At 35.7% G+C, this 21,459-nt stretch overlaps 2 protein-coding genes across 4 annotated transcripts in view; one reads left to right on the top strand and one right to left on the bottom strand.

Annotated features, from left to right (window-relative positions):
* The window catches only part of LOC150109861 (uncharacterized), a 391,072-nt gene that overhangs the window by 113,924 nt on the left and 255,689 nt on the right, over window positions 1-21,459 (top strand). The window contains exon 5 of one of the 3 annotated variants that reach the window (XM_090415409.1): window positions 866-1,215. The exons of the other annotated variants lie outside the window; for them this stretch is intronic. Coding sequence (XP_090271535.1) covers window positions 866-912 — 47 coding nt within the window. The 3' untranslated portion in view covers window positions 913-1,215. Of the gene's footprint in view, window positions 1-865; window positions 1,216-21,459 lie in introns of those variants that run through there. 3 annotated transcript variants of the gene reach the window in all.
* LOC150109862 (uncharacterized) overlaps window positions 4,036-21,459 on the bottom strand; it is a 244,348-nt gene continuing 226,924 nt past the window's right edge. The window contains exon 23 of the mRNA XM_090396070.1: window positions 4,036-4,749. Coding sequence (XP_090252196.1) covers window positions 4,654-4,749 — 96 coding nt within the window. The 3' untranslated portion in view covers window positions 4,036-4,653. The remainder of the gene's footprint in view (window positions 4,750-21,459) is intronic.

Genomic DNA, 21,459 nt, shown 5'->3' with positions numbered 1-21,459 from the left:
TATACACTGTCATTGATGTAATGTGGTGTCATATCCAAAAAAAAAAACTCTATATGAACATACTGTCACCAAATTGCAGTCTACAGCTTGGCTCATTGGGTACATTGGCTCCTACTATCATCATGTCATGGCCTTCAATCAGCTTGAAATAACTGACACTTGAATTCATTTTGGTAGCTAAATTAAAAATGCCAAGAAATTATATTCTTGTTTAATCTTTTATCCAAGTATAAGCAAACAAAGTTTGCACATGAAGTATTTTCATGACTAAGCTACTTGTATATAGATGTAGCCTTTATGCTCAGACTTTGTGTGCTTACACTTGGATAATGTATTAAACAAGAATATAATTTCTTGGCATTTTCAATTATAATTTATAACCAAGTAAAAAAACTTTCTATAACTTTTTCTGCTTCATGTTTTTTGCTGTCAGGAATGACACCACATCATGTGGAGTGGAAAAAGGTTGCATAGTTTAATATGCTAATGTCAAGGCTAAGATATAGTAACTGCATATTATGCCAAGTTGTAGCAGTGCAGTTTGGTGGCAGTGTCTTAGTATGGTGTTTTTTTACACACACACACACACATTAGATTTCTAAGGACAATTAGCATGTAAAAAAAAAACTTTCATAAAGGATCAAGCTTAAGGGGAACCTTATATTCAGGTAGTTAATTTATTTTTTGAATTTGAATTTTTTTTTAATATTGTGAAAACTAATTTTGCAATTTGCAAATAACAGATACTTTTCTGGATTTTTCTTTCTAATTACATGTTACTCTCTCTTTTTTTTTTGTATTTTTCATCATCTCTCTCTTGCCTCCTCCCACTTAATTTTTTTTTTTTTTATTGTGGCTAGAGCAGTACCATTTTTCAAGATATTGTGGATCTTTCATCAAAATATTCATTGAGTAATAATCTGCATTGGGCAATCTCGTGTGTGTGTGTGTGCGTACGCATTTTCAAGTCATGTGTATCAGCAAAATCCATAAAACAACCAAACGAATTATAACTTTATGCTGAGTGATTGTGCCCATATTTGTGTGTTTAGCATGAACTCTTTAAATAATAACAATAGTATTAATAATTATTATAATAGATATAGTTTATATTGGAGATATCAGGTAATGATGATAATGACAATAAGATTATCAGTGTTTTATGAGATTTTAGCAATAATACTGTACGATATATCTAGAATAGCATGAAGAAGGGATTTGTTTATTGGTTCGGAAGGCCTAAAAAGAAAACTAAAATTGCAGATTGCAAATATAATCAAGGAAAGGGATGAGAAATGATGCACAATAGTGCACAAATCGTATTGTAAATATAGATATATTTATAATACAGCATGAATATTTGATAGGGAACACAGATATATGTCTCTAATCAGAGAATATGGAATTTTTCATCTTCAATTTGCATAAAGTAAACTAAGTAAGTTTACTTTATATTCTGTTTGCTTTATTCTAGTTAGTATTCACAGAAAATGCCTTTAGAAAAAATTAAACAAGCATGAAGTCTGTTTAGTCTTTTTTGATTAGAAGTTTCCTTTTTCTTAAGGTGTTTTGCAATAATTCATAAGCATGTCTTATTTTTGTCTATCTTTCTATATATTTATAACTCCACTCCAGTGTTTAATAAAATTTAATTATTTCAGATGTAATAAAATCTGAACCTTTTCACTTTTAGTTTAAGTCTGATCAATTTTGCAAAACTAGGCAACATAATTTGTAATGCTACAAAATAATATTCTTCAAATGACAATAAATAAACTGAGTATTTACAGTATATAGACCAAAAACAACTCTAAGTACAGTTGCTGTGATAATAATGCCATACACAGAGTACTATTTGCATTATTTGTTGATTGAAATAATATGCTAATTATCAGTTAGATCATTAGCAATGCAATAACATTTTGAAATTTTTAAAGATTTTCTTAGATCTTTACATATTTGTTTTATAACTAAAATTAATATAAGTGTGGAATTTATTTGTGTTACATATAATTAAGCAGAGATATTTATATCAATATGATTTTATAAATACTAGAAGAAAGAAATGGAATAATTTTCACTAATGGTTTGAGGATGGATCTGAAGTTTTAAGGCAAAGTTATTATTATCATTATTGTTACTTAACTTCATTTGAGCCATAACTCATCACAGGAGCTCCATTCTATTTGTGAAGGTCACATTGTATTCTGTTTCAGCATAGTTTTGAACCAATGTGCAATGTTATATGTTCGCTTCATTCTTTTTTGTTAATTTGTTTTCATTTATAATAAGGTTAGTCATTATCATTTATAGTTGTTTTCATTTATAATAGGGTTAGTCGTTATCATTTATAGTTGTTGGTAAGGGAAGGAGCTATACTGTGATATTGCTAGATTTTAAAAGGCATGACAGATATGCATAGAACCCTATTACATAAGTTAGAGTGAATGGGAATTGACAAGTTGGTGAAATGGATAAAAGGGCACTGAGAAACAGATATCAATATAGTATAGTATATGGTGGAGTTGCATTGAAGAGTTGGATCTTCCAGACTGGTTGGTTGAGGGATTAACATATCCATTGTCCAACGCAGCAGACTGTGGGTTCAAATCCTATCGAGGGCATGGTTATTTATGGTTGTTTTTTGATGGAAGATAAATTTCATTGCCCAATGTGAGACCACTGTTGATTACTAGAGATCCAAATTGACTTGAAAAAGTTCTATATGTGGTCTCTAGAACAGAGTTTCCTGATTTTGCAAAATATTTAAACATTTTAAAATAATAAAAAATAAAAATAATAAATCCATACCCAACCATATGACTAAGGTGCTATTGATTTATAACCTTGCATGGGTGAAGTGACATAAAAACTAGTGGTATTGCATAGAGCTCCAAACTCGAGCCATTGCTATTCGGTTCACAAAGTAATGATATTAGCAATGATTTGAGGGAGAATAATGCTGAAGTGGGGGAGGGAGGGGGGATAAATGATAAAGTTGATGTAGAGATTTTGAAAGATTATTTGAATAGACTAAAGTGCAGGCAAAGGATAATTGCTAGTGTAACAAGGCAAAGGGTATATACATTTTGGGCTGAAAAGATTGCAGGCTTTATATTAGCTTGATGGCAATGTACTCTAAGAAGTTGATGAGGCTAGGGATTTGGAGTTCAGGAGATATGTCATACAAGTAGGCAAAATAGTTCAGAATGAAACTGAAAAGCAGAGATAAGGAGTATTATTTCTCCTATTCCTTTATATCACTACTTCTGTTTGCTATGTAAAAATTTGGTCACATGGATTTCTTAGAGGTAAAAGTGGTGAAGAGGCCAGAGTCCAAATGGTCTATGGCTTGTAGAAATTTTACAAGATTGGGTCGAAGGTTTGTTAGTTGTAAAGTTTAGCTGAGAAGCAGGAAAGAGGGGATACGATAGTAATATACAAGTTACTAAAAAGATTTTACGGAGTAAATGGTGATGAAATTTTTCACATGATTGGATAACAAATATTCATTCTCAAAGATTAAATGTAGTTAGGAAGGATATAAAGACTACATTTTTTTTCTGTGAATGCTCTCTCTCAATGAAGAAAATTAATTAGAGGATAAGAGGCATTGTGGTTAGCATGGTCTCCTGCAATGAGGTTACAGACTCCATGATGATGATGATGCTCTGTAATAATAATAACAATAATAATATGCTGTGTATTAGAAGTAAGTATTTAATACATTGTGAAGAAATGTGTTTCTTTAGTTTACTTTTTGCTCCATAGATATGTATTTTTTTCCAGTATTCTTGTATAATATGTGTTTCTTCTGTCATAGACTGTTTACCTCAAGAGTCCATTTTATTTTGTTTTGATGGAGTTTTGATATTTGGTTGTTTGAAATATATTGCTAAAAGCTTTCTGTGTTGTTTGTTATTATGGTATTCACTGGAATTTCATGTCATATATATATATATATATATAATAAAATAACACCAATAAATTCTGTAAATTGGTATTTTAACTGATGGAATTGTGTTATATTTGGTACTGAGTAAAAAGGATAAGCAGGCATGAGAACAAATCATATGATATATTAAAATCAGATAAATATATGGTATCATATGATATATTTACGTATTAAAATATGAAACCTTTCTCGATTTCACCTGATGCTGTACAAAAAAGTTAACAAGCAAAATATACATGAAATGTCACATATACAAGTAACACTAGATTATTACACATTTTGGCTCTTAGAGCTTAATAAATGCATGCCATTTTTACATATGTATTTGTACCACAAATAGTACAGTTGGAAGCAATATTAAATACTGATAAATAAAATAGCATGTTACCAAGTTGAAGAAAAGTAACTATCATAGAAACATTACAGAACTATTTACAAGCTTTAGACATCACTTTTCAAAAAGGAATATGAAATTAGAGACAACACCCTACAATTTAAATTATGGGCATTATAGATAACCTAAGTAGAGGAAAGATATTCAGATCTCAGTAAATGCATTTTTTGGGGGGCGGGGGGAAATGATATTTACTGAGATATAAATATCTTATAATACCTTATGACTACATGAATTTTTGTTCTGAAATGTTTGACACCAATTTAAGTTGCATGTTGGACATTCTTTTGCGTGTCTAAATATGTTACTGATCATCATCTCCAGTTTTATATGGTTCTAGAAGCTCTTGAACTGTTAATTCTCCTGGATGTTTGAAGTAGTATTTTGGTGTATGACCTGCCTGTAGCATAAATATATAAAGATTATTTTTTATTATAATATTTAAAAAAAGAGAATTTCATTTTCATTATCCAAAATTTGTGGCAGTTTTATATACTCTTCTTAAGATTGTTTCATATTTAGATGAATTAGTTATGGGTTTTGTAAAGCATGTTATCCAATGAAAGGGTTAACATTGTCAAACCAAACTTAGTTTGCTTGTAATATTAAACATTTTTTAATTTTTTGTTGTATCTAAATAATTTAGTTAATTAGTGATTTAGTTTATTAATAATTAGCTGCTAAATTCTTTCTATTTAGAAACTGGTAAGGTGGGAGGGCTCTGAAATTCTTCATCCGTGAAAGAAGGAAAAATTTTTGGAAACTCCTTTCATAGACAGGCTATCTGTGGGTACAGAATACCCAAGAATAAGGAAGATAATATATACATAGTATCATCCTGCATATAATAGGTGTATACAGTATCAACTGGAGGTAGAGATCTAGATTTCTTAATTTAATTACACTAGTTTCTCTTGCTCACCTGGACATCCCATTAATGAATTCCATGCCTTAAGAAGGCATGGAATTCATTATATCATAATAATAATAAGATTATTATTATTATTATTATTATTATGCAACACCTTCAGGGAGTCCAAAGACTCATTGAGGGAGGACACCTACTCTACAGATCTGTCTCCACCACTCAATCCACCAACTACAACAAACCACAATTATGCCAATACATCTACCACCCACCACCACTAGTATTTTCACAGACAATAACAAACATCCATGTCCATGATGGGATTCGAACCTGCAGCCTTTTGGCTGGGGAGTGCATATGTTAACCGCTCTGCCAACCAGGCCGGCCAACTTATCAGGGAACTTTCTTAAATAAATTATAATACCGGAATAATTTTATGTAAAATATTATTTTATTAGTATGATTTTTGCCTAAGTATCAAAGGCATCTTCAGTACATGTAAAAAGCTACGTCCATCCTCTTTGTGGGAGATAGTACTTTTTAAATCAGCTAATCTTTCCTAACTTTATTTTATTTAATTATATATATAATAAATTAGGAAATTTAATGACCTTGTTTAGTTTGGTACCTTTTGGTATTGTCAGTTATTATTCGATAAGTTTTTTACATGCACTGAAGATGCCTTGAATATTTAGGTGAAAATGATACTAATAAAATAATATTTTTAATTTTAATTTTTGAGTTTAATTTTGGTACTATAATTTATTTAAATATGCTTAATCATGATAGTTCCTTATTGAAACTTATCAGGGAACCTTTGGGGTTCATCCATGGTGATAGTCCGTTCAGGTGATTGTACTACAGTAGTCATAGTTGTATTACATTATCCTGTCCTGCCAGTGCTATTAGTCTGGCATTTTGATAGCAATAATAAGTTGTATTATCAGTAAGATCTTAGCTACCTCCACATATGCCAAAGCAGCAATAGTAATAGATGGCTCAAAGTTAATGATAGAAATCTACTTCATTTTCCTTGAAGTTTTAGTTAAGGCTACCTGTTGTTGTTTATTTTTTCCTTCCACTACAAGAGTAGCAGATTGCTTTCAGTTTGCAGCTCATTATGTAGTGATGTTAATTATAGTTAATCATTGTATTAGATTTATGGAATCATCGACTATTTTAAGATAAATAACTTTAATAACATTAAAATTTTATGGACAGCTTCCAGTATTGAGACCACATGTTTTAAGATAAATAATAGATAAATAGATAAATAATTTAAGACAAAAAAAAAGTCAGGGAAACTAAATTATAAAGAGAGGAATGGTGTAAATGTGAGTGTAAGAGCACAATGTTATATAACTGTGTTAATGATGGGCTTTGTCATGGAAATGTTGACGAGAAGAGAACGATTTCAGGTTTGTGTTCATCTGGTTCAGACTCATCATATGTGTGCAAAGTTGTTTGCATGTGTAAGGCATTAGAGAATAATAGAGATCTGCAAAATGTCCAACTGTATCAGGCAGACTGCAGACAAGAAATACAAAAGAACAAACAGGCAGATTATTATGTCTGTACATGAATGCTAGGAGTATCGGAATCAAAGGGGGTAGAGTTTGCTGCCGTAGTCACTATGTTGTGACTTCGGATTGTAGACATTAGTGAGACCTGGCTATCAGAATCAGACATACTAACTAGTATCGAGTGCCAAGAGTACAGTAGTTTTAGGAAGGAAAGGAGAGGAGGGGAATGCTGCTAATGATATCGGATGACTTGAATCCAGTTGGAGTTGAGACCTATGATTGTAGTAATACTACTAACAATATTTCATGTGGCAGTGAGTTTGAAGCCATCTGGTGTGAGGTGGAATCTAACAAGACTAATTACATAGTGGGGTGTTGTTACAGACCTGGTGGATCAGTTGCTAGTGATGAAGAAATGCATCACCAAATAGAAAAGATGAGTGCAAAAAGAGTAATCATAATGGGAGGCTTTAATTATCCAAATATTGATTGGGTAGCAGTAGAATCTCACGAGAAGAATGAAAATGCATTTATTGAGCCTGTTGCAGGACAACTTTCTCAAGCAGCATGTGACAGAAGGAACTTGAGGGAAAAGAGTGTTAGATTGGATTATAGTGTCAGAGGGCATTTCAGTTAAAGACGGAACTATTCTTTCTCCAGTTGATGACAGTGATCGTGCGGTACTCACTTAGTAAGTTACTAAGTTTATGAACGTTCCATTCAGAAAAGTTACATGCTGAACTACAAAGCATGAAATTATGACTAACTGAGAAGTATACTGAGTTCAGTGGAATGGATGAGTTGCTGGTTGGAAAGAATATCGACAGTGCATGGGAAGCATTTAAACAACACTTGAATGATGCGATATCAGGAGTCAAATGGATGTATTAAGAAAGAGATTTGTAAGAAAAGGACTGGAAGGAATACAGTGTGCATAAGGATGACATCCATTATGAATGTTATAAACAGCAGGCTAGAATAGTCACAACTGTTTTACGGAAAGCAAACTCTGAGTGTGAAAAAAAAACTGGCAATGCATGCTAAAGACAATCCACAAGAATTCTATTGATATGCTGCCAGAAAAGAAAGAATGAATATGAAAGAATAACTCTTCTAAATCCTGATGGCATGAGGGTTACAGATGCAGAAGACGTTTTTCAGTTAATTAGTTCCCATTTTGTTAAAAGTTATCAACCATGTGTATGCAACATCCTCTTCACTAGATGAAGAAATGCCGTTGTGTGAAGTTGAGGTATTAGAGCTGTTGCACAAATTGCACAATTTGCGCAATGTTGCACAAATTCAGCAATAAGAACAGATGAAATATTAGCACGTGTGTAAAAAGAGTATTCAGCTGAACTGCCCATTCCTTTGACCAGGCTATGTAATATGAGTCTCAGAACAGGGAAGATTCTGCAGGAATGGAAGGCATGTATGATAATTCCATTTCACAAAGGTGGTGCAAAGACCGATGTATCCAACTATCGGCCGATTAGTATCTCAGGAGTGGTGGTGAAGATTTTGGAAAAATTGGTTAGGGCTCGCATTCAGAAATGGGTTGACAGTGAATCTCTACTTTGCAATGAACAACATGGGTTTACTAAGGGAAGGTCATGTTTTAGCAACTTCCTCACATTCTATAACAATGTTACCATTGAACTAGACAAGGGGAATGGATACACCATGATACTTTTGGATTTTGTTAAGGCTTTTAACAGAATACAGCATGGCAGACTGCTGCATAAATTGGAGAAAATGGGTCTAGATTATAGAATATTAGCATCGATAAGAGGATGGCTGACTGATAGATATCAAAAAGTGGTGTATGTGGGATATGAGTCTGCAAGATTTAAGGTAACCAGTGGTGTACCACAAGAATCAGCGCTTGCTCCACTGTTATTCAATCTGTACATTAATGATACTTGGAAGGATTTGACAAGCAACATACAGCTATTTGCTGATGATGCAAAGATAGGTAGGGTATTCAGGAATGCTGCTGATATGCATTACTTGCAGAATGATTTGAATAGGCTGGAATTGTGGGCATAGGAAAATGGGTGTCAGTGCAATGTCAATAAATGTAAAGTCATTCACTTCAGCATGATTAGATATCCAATGTCGTATTATATTGGTGGGATTAGACTTGAAGAAACTGATGAGGCTAGGAATCTTGGGGTGTTAATAGATAGGAAGTTGAAGTTCAGGGGTCATATGGCAAAGATTGCAAATACAACTCAAAAGATAATTGCAATGCTGAAACGAACATTCACATGTAAAGATAAGGATGTTATTTTGCCTCTTTACAAGGTCTTGATAAGACCTCACTTGGACTATTGTGTGCAGGTCTGGTCTCATGGTTTCCATTGTGATTCTGATATATTGGAGAGAGTACAAAAGAGAGTATTAAAAATGATATCAGGATTGTGGAATACCGAGTATGAAGACAGTGAGAAGTTGTACACTAGCAGACAGGAGAAAGAGGGGAGATATGATTGAGACTTACAAACTTCTGAAAGTGTCATACAGGATTTCAATTGATGGAATTTTTCAATTTATGGAGGGTGGGAAGGAACAAGAGGGCATCCTTGGAAGCTGAGAATGAAAGCCACTAAGAAGTGAGTGAGGACTAGATTTTCTCTCATAGGATGGTGCATAATGGAATGGATTGCCATTGGATGTGGTGAGTGCGAACAGTGTGAATGAATTCAAGAATAAGTATGATAGCTGGTGTGTGTGTAGTATTTGGCCTCCCTTGATGAGTCTCTTAATAATAATAATAACAACAACTTATTATGCCATATAAAATAGCCTGCACTAATGATAAATTTAAATGGATTGACAATATCTTTGACACTACATTCTCTCAACCTCACATATGGTTACATTTTAGTGATATATTTGCAGTCTGTTCTCACACCGAGTCAGAATTGCTTTGGTTCCAAGAAAAAATAAACCCCTTTTACTCAACTGAGTGAATTGAAATAAATGCAATATCAACTACCTTTTTTGGATACTATGATAATTCATAATCTCACAAGTCATGTTGAATTTTCAGTTTATTGGAAGCTAACTTTTATTGGCAGATATATTCACTCATCCTCCCACCATCATTCATCACAAACAAAAAGGGGAGGGGGATATTATGAAGAGTCTTGTACACAGAGCTCATACGATCTGCTCTTCTGATTCCCTTTTGTTAGATGAACTGAATAAAATTAAAAGCAATCTGATATGTAATTCTCATTACATATCAGATTTCTCGTACAAATCTGATATATAATGAATACAACAAAACTGCCATGCAAAAAATTATTGATAATATTCATCCTTCTACTAGAGTACAATCTAATGTGAAAAGAATTTCAATATCCTACCTTAAAGGAACTTCAGAACAAATAGCAAGGATCTTTGTAAACTCAATCTATATGCTTCATTCAAACCAGCTCGGAAACTGTCGTCCTTCTTACCATCAAAAAAGGATATATTATCACCTCTTTCCTTACTGGGTGAGGACATGAGCAGGGTACTATCAAGTACCCTGCTCATGTCATCTTTCCTGTTTTGGACAGATTGGCTGTTCTACCTTGATTAGAGTTGAAGAACATCAAGACTGTGTTACATTTTTGAAATCTCGCAAGTCTGCCCTTCATTCTCAGCTACTGACACTTTGCAGAGAGTTCTTTGGAACTAGACAAAATTTCTTCACTTCAGCAAGTTCAAATTTGATCATCTTTTCCTTGAAATGCTAAGAAATCATCTGAACCTGAATCACTCAGACCGTATGCTAATATCCAAGGATTGGGAAGCGATCACTATTAATTGTTCATAATTTTTTTTATTTATTTATTATTATTTTATTTTAATTATTTATTTTAATCTATGCATCTTACCACAATTGTTTCTTTGAAGTGTAATAGTGTAATACCATATACTTCAGCTGTGACTGAGACATGAGCTAATATACACATGATTTATGACTCATTATTTGATTCATCTTTTGAATGTAGTTAACAGTCTATCTTCCTGATAATGTCCATGTAATGTTTATAATAAATTTAGTTTAATCCTTTATCCAAGTGTAAGCAAACAAAGTTTGCACCTGAAGTATCTTCAGGACTGAGGCAACTCATGGTAAAGATGGTCCAAGCTCTCATCACTCCTTGTCTCAGTATCTCCCATAATGCAAAGCACATCTCCTTGCAGACATGTACAATGCTATGCATTAAGGGAAGGGCCACTACCCAGACCTGTTGCAACCTTTTTTGAGGTCTTGTCAGTGGGAGCCAGACCCAGAAGTGGTGATATTAAGGCAAAAGCAATGGAGAAGTCACATTTACCTATACGAGTTGCCACAAGGTGTATCACCTTATTATTAAATTACTCTGGATTTAGAGAAAGATGTTGGAAGTTTTTTTTTCCCCACTTGGTTAGACTGTAATAAAATTTAGTTTAATCCTTTATCTAAGTGTAAGCAAACAAAGTTTGTGCCTGAAGGATCTTCAGGACTGAGGAAGCTCGTGGTAAAAAAAGGGAAAAAAAAAACTTCCAATATCGTTCTCTAAATCCAGAGTAATTTAATAATAAGGTAGTACACCTTTTGGCAACTTGTATAGGTAAATATGACTTCTCCATTGCTTCTGCCTTAGTATCACTACTTCTGACTCCCACTGACAAGACCTCAATAAAGGTCGAAACCAGTCTGAGTAGTGACCCTTACTTAATGCATACCATTATGCATGTCCACAAGGAGATGTGCTTTGCATTATGGGAGATACTGAGACAAGGAGTGATGAGAGCTTAGTTCACCTTTACCATGAGTTGCCTCAGTCCTGAAGATACTTCAGGTGCAAACCTTGTTTGCTTACACTTGGATAAAGGATTAAACTAAATTTATTATAGTCTAACCAAGTGGGAAAAAAAAAAAAGTTCCATGTAATGTTGGATGAAATACAGGAATACCTTGTATAGTGCGGTTTTGAACAACGAGGGTTTTGGTCTAATGCAGTTTTTATTATTACAGTTATCATTATTACACTAACATTGTCAACACTGACCGGTGACTCCCAGGTGCTGCAAGTGACAGTCGAGAGCCACGTTTATGCAGTAGTTATTCGATTGGCTCTCACGTAGATACGTTCTTTCCCCGCGGCATTTCATTATTTACGTTAGTATTAGTATTTAATATTTTTTATTATTTAAGTATGAGTGAAAAGTGACAAAACAAAGAAGACACCGCTGGAGTAACAAAAAAACGCAAGTGGTTGACATTAGAGAAGAAACTTGAAATTATAAAATGTCATGAGAATGGCGCTTCATTTGCTAAAATAGCACATGAGAATTCAATGAATGAGTCATCTGTATGAACAATTATTCAGAGCAAAGAAAAGATTAAACAACATGGAATGAGCACCACTTCTTATATGTCAAAAGTGATCATGAGAACTCGATCTTCTACAATGGAAAATATTACTATTACTATTATTATGGGCAACTCCAGGGAGTCATTAGACTCATCGAGGGAGGCCCCAAATCATATTCATCACAACTATTCGACATTCATACAGTATCTATCATACATCGCCTTAAACTCATTCACTGTCACAGCATCCACCACAGACTCAGGGAGTGCATTCCACTCATTCACTACTCTAAAAGTAAAGAATCCAGCTCTAACACCTTTACTAACCACACTTTTGCCCAGTTTCCATGGATGTCCCCTAGTCCTCCCACATCCAGCCCCGTTCTCAAAAATATCTTCTGAATTAATTTTATAGAAACCCTTCAGTAATTTGAATGTCTCAATCATATCTCCCCTCCTCCGCCTATCAACCAATTTTTGCAACCCACAAATCCTCAACCTGTTCTCATAAGGTTCATTCCACAGACCTGCTATCATCTTGGTCACTCGCCTCTGGATCTTCTCCACCTCCTCCCCATCAAGAAGAAACCTAGGTGACCAAATCTGGGCACAGTAGTCGAGATGGGGTCTTATCAAGGCTCGATACAGAGGAACAATAACCTGCTTGTATCTGCTTGTCAACGTATTCTTCAGCATCCAAGTGATTTGATGAGCTGATTTGGCCACTTTTGCAATGTGTCCCCTAAATTTCAATTCCTTATCCACCAACACTCGTGCCTCATCAATTTCCTGGAGCACAGTTCCACCAATGCAGTGAACTGTCACCAATCTTTTCACCCCAAAATGCATAACCTTACATTTTGCCACATTAAATTGACATCCATTCTCCTTAGCCCAGACTTCCAATCTATCCAAATCATCCTGAAAAATTTTGACGTCATCTGCATTCACTATTGCCCTACCCAACTTCGCATCATCCGCAAACAAATGAACTGTTCCTCTCAGATCCTTTCCTATATCATTAATGAACAAATTAAACAGCAGTGGTCCAAGAACAGATCCTTGTGGCACACCACTAGTCACAGGCCGTCTTGTGGACTCTACTCCTGAGTAAACCACTCTTTGATATCTCTTCGTCAACCACCCTCCTATCCATCTCACCAACCCTATGTCCATCCCCATATGCTGCAATTTACTGATTAGAATTCCATGTGGTATCCTGTCAAAGGCCTTAGCAAGGTCCAGTAGAATCACTGTAAACCCATTACCCTTATCCAGTTCAGCTCTCACTGTGTTATAATACGTGAGCAAGTTACTGAGGCATGACCTACCCTTCACAAAACCATGCTGTCCCCGATACAGTATCCCATTTTCTTTTATCCAATCTTGTATTTTCCTCTTGACTATTTTCTCTAAGACCTTGATAATGATTCCTGTTATGCTGATTGGCCAGTAATTTTCAACAGCAGCCTTGGAACTACCTTTATGCAGTGGAACTATTTTCCCCTCTTTCTAATTTCACCCCCTTGGGACTGACCCAGACCCGAGGCTCAAATTAAACAAAATGGTCAAGGGCACTGACAATTCTTTAGCCTCTTCACGTATGACACGAGCTGGTATACCATCCAATCCCACAGATGTATTGACATTGAGGTTTTGTAATAGTCTTTTCACCTCCACTTCATTCACCACCATTCTAGTATAAGCTGTTGGTTCTTTCATTCCTGCAAAGTCACCACCTGGATGATATACTCTTGCAAAGTGCTTGCTCAGTAATTCCACAATATCGACTGATTCGGTTACCTCCCTACCCTCAGCATTTTTTAAAATCGTTCTACCATGAGCATTTTTCCTTTTACTTGCAACATATTGAAAAAACTGTTTGGGATTTTCTTTAGCCTGCATAGATTCCCTTTAGCCTGCATGGCCAATTTTCTTTCGTAATCTGCTTTTGCTTTTCTTACCACCCTTGTTACCATCCTGGCCTGAGCTTTATACTGTTCCTGCGCATGATGGTCACCTTTCTCCTTAAATTCCCTCCACAATTGTTTCTTTTTTTGCAGCTCAAGCTTAATAGTGTTATTCATCCATTTAACCCCCTACTTAATTTATTATTCGGGCTCTTGGTATACAGTCAACCATTGCCTCCTGCAAACAGTTCTTAACCACCTCACATGCACTATCAACATCCAGCCCTTGCAGTTTTACATGCCATGGCACTGAGCCAAGCACACACCTAAGCTTGTCATACTTACCAGCCCGGTAATTCCACATGTACCCTGTCTTAATTGTAAATTACACTCCTTTAGCCACCTCCTAAGTCATGACCTTATGGTCACTCTCACCAATTGGTGGCAACATAGTCATGTTCGTTATAGCCACATTCTCAGTTGCAATTACAAGGTCCAGCACTCTCTGCCCCCTGGTATTTTCCACTACATGTTGCCGTAGATAGTTGTCCCTTAATAACCGCATAAAATCCAATTCCTTCCTCCCATGTGCCCTCTCCTCTTTCCAGTCAATGTTACTGTAATTGAAATCACCCATAATAATTACCCTCCATCCACTCATTTCTTCTATTTGCCTATGCATACTATCCCCACCATCCATTCCATCACCTGGTCTATAGCAGCACCCAATTGTATATTTTGTTCTGCTAGATTCTATCTCACACCAAACAGCCTCAAATGTGCTCTTTTCTCTATCCTGCAGTTCAACTTCTATACTCCTTGACTGCAGCTCATCAGCTATCATCAATAACACTCCTCCCCCCCCCTTTTTATTCACCCTGTCACTCCTGAACACGCTATACCCGTTGCATTCAATCCCACTAGCTTTATCGTCTTCTGTCAGCCATGTTTCACTAATACTAACAACCTGTGGCCTGGAAGTGCCAACCATGGCCAAAAACTCTTCCTTCTTGTTCCTAATACTCCTAGCATTAGTGTACATGAATTGCAGAAGCCCATTTGTCCCATCCCTACTTTGATGCCTTATACTAACTATCCCCCTCCTATATTTCGTCCTAGTCACTAGGACATCTACGGGGATTACAAAAACAATTAATGTAACATATACACAAATAACAAACAATACTAAGCCCAACCACGTGGGTGACACTAAAGTCCTATCTAGGTAGAGCGCTCTCTAAGGGGAGTAGTCGGTGGCCTGGAATGTAAGGTGGGAACTCTGGTGATGAGTGTTTCCCAAATCTTCGGAAGCTTAATGCAGCCGTATTTATTGAGATTTGGCTGGTTTTTGAGAGCTGCAGCTGCTTCTAAGAAAAGTCTCTCTTTCTTGAATTTACTGTAGTGGAGCATGGTGGTTTTCTTCCATGATACCCTGTGGGTGGTGTCCAAAACATGGTCAGCCAAGCCTGAATGGCCATAGTTGTGTTTGAGGGTGTACCACCCACAGGGTATCATGGAAGAAAACCACCATGCTCCACCACAGCAAATTCAAGAAAGAGAGACTTTTCTTAGAAGCAGCAGCAGCAGCTCTCAAAAACCAACCAAATCTCAATAAATACGGTTGCATTAAGCTTCCGAAGATTAGGGAAACACTCATCACCAGAGTTCCCACCTTACATTCCAGGCCACCGACTACTGCCCCTAGAGGGCGCTCTACCTGGATAGGACTTTAGTGTCACCCACGTGGTTGGGCTTAGTATTGTTTGTTATTTGTGTATATGTTACATTAATTGTTTTTGTAATCCCCGTAGATGTCCTAGTGACTAGGACGAAATATAGGAAGTATTAAATTCTATTTTAATTCTTTTTGACTGTTGTAAAAAATCCATTAAGCCTTCTACATGATGTCCTCACAGCACTTAAGCCTCTACACACGTATACTAACTATCCCATTCTGATTTGTTGTCCTTCGTACTTGCTCGGGCATAATATACTCATTCATACACTCAACTGCCTCCCTAAAGTCTGCATATCTACCCCCCCCCCTTAATAAATCTAGTTTCCCTGAGTCTGTACATCCACTTCCACATCATTCATCAACACTTTTTCAAGTCTCCGTACACCAACTCCATTCAAATGTAACCCATCCATCTTATATAAGTCCTTTCGCCCATCGAACTCATTCCACACATCCACAAATTCCACACCACTCTCCATGCATAACCCACGCATAAAGTCATTGGCAATTATGGCCCTTCTTCTAAACACTTCGCTGTCATACTGCGGTAAGATACTCACCATCCTAACTCTCTCACTCTTCTCTTTTGCTACCTCAAATAATTCCCTCACACCCTCTATCATTTCCATTTTGTCCTCATTCAATATGGAATTTCAATCCAGATCATTAGAAGGCATTCCAAATATGGAATGCCTTCTAATGATCTGGATTGAAGATTGTAATCAGAAAAGTATTCCTTTGAGTCAAATGATAATCCAGGCAAAAGCAACAAGTCTATCTGACAAAATAAAAGAAAATGAAAGCGAAAATGAAGGAGGTACAACCAGTGAAACTTTTATAGCAAGTCGTGGGTGGTTCTACAATTTCAAAAAGTGTATGGGACTCCATAGCGTAAGAATCCAAGGTGAAAGTGAAAGTGCTGACACTAAAACTGCAGAATTATTTCCCAATGAATTGAAGGAGCCTATTGAGAGGGAAGGCTACACAGATGATCAAATTTTTAACGCTGACAAGACTGGCTTGTTCTGAAAAAGAATGCCATCGTGCACATTTCTAGCAGAGAAGGAAAAAATACAAGCTGGGTATAAAGTGTCAAAAGACCGATTGACACTTTTACTAGAAGTAATGCATCAGGTGATTTAAAATTGAGGCCACTGTTAGTGTACAGAGCGGAAAACCCAAGAGCTCTTAAGGACTTTACAAAGAACAATTTACCTGTTCATTGGCGTTCAAATAAAAAAGCATGGGTGACTCGTTCAGTTTTCGAAGACTGGTTTAAAACTTGTTTTTGCCCTGAAGTTAAAAGCTATTGTAAAAAGAATGATATTCCATTCAAAATTTTTCTTTTATTAGACAATGCGCCAGGCCATCCAACTCTATTGACTGACTTAGATGAAAATGTCAAGATTCATTTTTCCCCTCCAAACACAACATCAATTCTGCAGCCGATGGATCAAGGCGTTATCTCCACTTTCAAGGCTTACTACTTAAGACGAACTTTTGCTCAAGCTATTAAAGCTACAACAGAAGAAGATTCTTGGATTTTGAGTGAATTTTGGAAGAAATTTAACATAAAAGATGCCATTCAAAATATTTATGAATCTTGGCAAGAGGTGACTCAAAGCAACATGAGAGCCATATGCCATAATATCTTGCTACATTGTTCAAAGGACTTTGTTGCCTTTGCAACACAGAAAGAGGAAATCTCAACAGAAATTGTGCAGATGGGCAAAGATCTTGGTTTTACAAGTTTAGATTGTAACAATGTGAAGGAATGTATTGATTCTCTTTCAAATGATCTGGATGATGAAACCCTTTTAGAGTTGGAACAACAACGAGCCTATGAAGCAGATGAAGACAAAGATGACCTCACTGATGTCATGGTTGAAAAATTTTCCTTTTCTGACCTTTCAACTTTTGTGAGAAAAATCGACAAAGCTTCCGACTTTCTCATAAATGCCGACCCGAATTTGGAAAGAAGCATCAAAGTGAGACAAAGTCTCAATGATGCCATCAAATGCTACAGAGATCTAGTACTTCAAGAGACAAGGATGGTTCAACGAACAATAAAAAACTACTTTAGTAAAAAGTAAAATTACTGTATGCTAAAATTGAGGCAATATTTGTTTTGTTTTCTACAACTTTTATATCAGTTTAAAAGGATTTTATTTGTTATTTAGTTATTATTAGTTATTTTATTGGTTAATAAAAATAACATTTTTTTTTTCATTTTTAAACATTTTTATTATCCTAAATTTTTGTAATAAACAAATTAAATTGAAAACCTTTATAAATAGACCTCAAACAATGCGGTTTTGCATAGCGTGGACTCTTCTTGGAACCAATTAACCGCGCTATACAAGGTATTCATGTACATTGGAGTTTTTGAATAGAATTTATTCAAATTATAAAAATCAGATAGCATTGCTATCTGATTTTTATGATCTAGTGATCTAATAGATTTTTATGATCTAATAGATCTAGTGCATATGTTCCATTAAAGCTATTATAAAACTAAATCTTGCATCATTATTGCACTAAAACATTAAGAAATTTATGCTACTACATAGCATAAATTAAAAAAAATAAGGTGACATGCACTCTTATATAAAGGTGTTTATTCTGATATAGATGCGTGTATGACATATAACTTGACTTTGATACATATTACTATACCACACTGTCACCAAAGATATTTTATATAAGTATTTTTGCTACTATAGCATCGAGGTTTCATTTTTATCATTGGTGGATAGGAAATTAAAGTTCAGAGGTTAAAGTTAAAAGTAACTGAAATTATTATTATGTGACACCTCCAGGGTGTCTCATACTAATAATAATCCAACATAATAGCTTGATGAGTCCAAAGACTCATCAAGCTATTATGTTGGGCATTAAGGAGAGTGTGGCAACAGCATCGATCGATTGAACCCCTTCCAACTACTAACCGGCTCAAACTTGCTTAACTTTTTGCAAGCCATTAGTAGCAGAGGCTCTACTAATCGACCAACCTTTGCTGGCATTGTTCATAAGATTACCTGATTGAACAAATTATTCATAAGATTACCTGATTATTGAAGAATACAGTTGCCCAGATGAGGCATCCAGACAACTGCGCACAGACCTGATCACCTGGTTTCTTGGGGATGAGGTAGAGAGAATCCAGTAGTGAGTGAGTGGGTTACCAAGATGGCAGGTTTTTAGAATGCTCCTTATGAGGGGGATAGATTTGAAGATTTGTCGGATCCAGAAATTGCTTGATAGGCAGAAAAAAGGAAGATATGATAGCAACCATACAAGTTACTTAAAGGCTTCTATAATTAATACAGAGGAGATTTTTCAGTATATGTGTAGTGAGTGAAGAGCTAGGGTTATCCCTGGAAATTGAGCAGGAGTAAATTGTAATGACTGGATTTTTTAGATGAAGAGTGCTGAATGAGTTGCCAAAGTCCATTTTGAGTACATCAGTGAGTAAGTTCAAAGTGAAGTATGGCAGATATTGTGTGAATGCTGGTTAGTGCTTTGTGAAATGTTTCGTCTCTCTCGACAAGTCTGAGCATTCCATCAAGATGATTATGTAATAATAACAATAATTCAATCTGACCTTCTCTCGACCTAACAATAAGCACTCGCATAATTAAATTCCCTTTCTTCGTTTTCTTTTCCAAAAGCATTTGCACTCTACTCTCAGTTTGATTTCATGATTGAGATCCTGTATCATTTCCTGTTTTTAACCAGACATTCAGATGAAAAGCTGGAAAAATCAGTTGTCGACATTCTTGGCCTTTTTCTCTATTTAATGTGCACCTTTCCTAACTTATTTCTGTATTTTACTGTTCATTTTGTTACAACAATGCCAATTCTTTTCTCTCTACCATACAAAAATTTTTCTTACTTCTTACTCTGAAATTAAATCTTCCATCAGCACAAAATTGGCATTGTTGTACCCATTTTCTCTTCAAAATTTAAGAATCTTTTGTCTGGTGTTATTCATTCTCAGAATGAATTTGAATGAATTCAGAATGAATTCATTCAAATTTACTAATCCTTCTTGCACCTTATCTGTTATCTCAGAAATATAGAATGATCTGTAATTTGAAACATCTATAATATGCATTTGCGCTATTTTACATTCCTTCTTTCCTTTTGCAGTTTTCCTTTTGTGAATCAAAATCAGATCAGAGAGAATTGGGTTAGAAATAAAGCAAATTTCTGATATAAGAGTTCTGAGAAAAATTAGGAAAGTGAGCAGATGGCATCAATAATCAGAATCATATTGAAAATGAAGATACTAATATGGAACTTGATGCTGTTCGCATTCAGGAATGTGTGAGAACAGCTATTCTCAGTTCAAAAACAGAATTGGAGTAAAATATTAAAGTAAAACAGGTATTTGAATCCTGGATGACAGGAAAAAGATCCAATGGAAGACCAAGAACCAAGTTGTAGAGGATAGCACAAAAGTGAGGTGGATTGTTGACAAGTGGTGAACTAATTTGGAAAATTAGTTCACCACTTGTAGGACTATATATCCCTTGAGAGTACATGCACAAGAGGTTGGTTGATAAACCTATAGTATATTAGTACCATATATGGGTAGTGGATTGGGAAAGGAGAAACTTGTTTACATTTGATTTAAAAGCCTGTATATTGTATTCCTTGGGAAATGCATCGGGGATAGACTGTTCCATAGTACAGCAGTAGCAGGGATGAAGGAGGAGGAAAAGAAACTTTTTCTGTGGCTCTCAAGGTGTACTGTGAAAGGATGTTGGGCATCAGCTGTATATGTTCCACTGGGCTTAGTACTGAGTGGAGGAATTATCGATGCTATTTCAGATGAACATTTGCCATGCAAATATTTATAGAATACACAAATTGCAGATACTAAATGTCTGGGTGGATTTGTGGGGGGGGGGTGAGAGTTGGTAAGAATGGCCCATTTATCAATCTAATTGCTCTCTGCATTTTGAGAGCTTTTAGGAGTCCCACTCCAAATGTGAGAGTGGTATTCAATAGCTGGGTGGATTTGTGATTTGTATAGGGTTAACAGCTGTTCAGAGGTGAAGTAATGTCTTGAGTGAAAGAGAAAGCCTAGTTTTTTTGGAAGCTGAGGATGCAATGGTTGCAAATTGTTTATGTCAGGAGAGGCTTGATGCCTGGGTAATTCCAAGAAGAGAAATCTCAACTTGTCTGGAAATGTGAGTGTTATTATTATTACATAATACCTCCAGGGAGTCCAAGGACTAATCGAAGGAGGGCACTGCTCTACAACTTTCCTTCTCCACCACTGCACTAACTGCAACTATCTTCATCATCTATTGCTGACTACCACCACTATTTTCACAGACAATCACAAACATCCATACCCACGGTGGGATTCGAACCCACAGCGTTTTGGCTGGAAGGCGGATACACTAACCACTTGGCCAACCAGGCTTGCATCAAAAATAATACTAGGAGAAAATGGTTCTTTTTTTGTGAGAAATAAAACAACTAGGCTTTACTAGCATTGAAATTGATGAGGTTATCTGAGCCCCATTGGAGGATGGCTTGGAGATCAGAATTGAGGGCAGTGGTAGTTAATGTTCTGTAGGTTGAGGTAAGTTGTGTAGAGTAAGGTTTATCAAATGAAAGGGAGCAATGCAGTGTGCTGTCATCTGCAAAACTGTGTATTGGAGGTCAACTGAAGTAGATCATTGATATACAGAAGGA

Source organism: Typopeltis vanoorti, chromosome 1 (genome assembly GCF_054136105.1).
Source record: "Typopeltis vanoorti isolate ZY-2024b chromosome 1, IOZ_Tvanoo_1.0, whole genome shotgun sequence".
Taxonomy (NCBI): Eukaryota; Metazoa; Arthropoda; class Arachnida; order Uropygi; family Thelyphonidae; genus Typopeltis; species Typopeltis vanoorti.
This window is presented reverse-complemented; position numbering and strand designations above follow the sequence as displayed.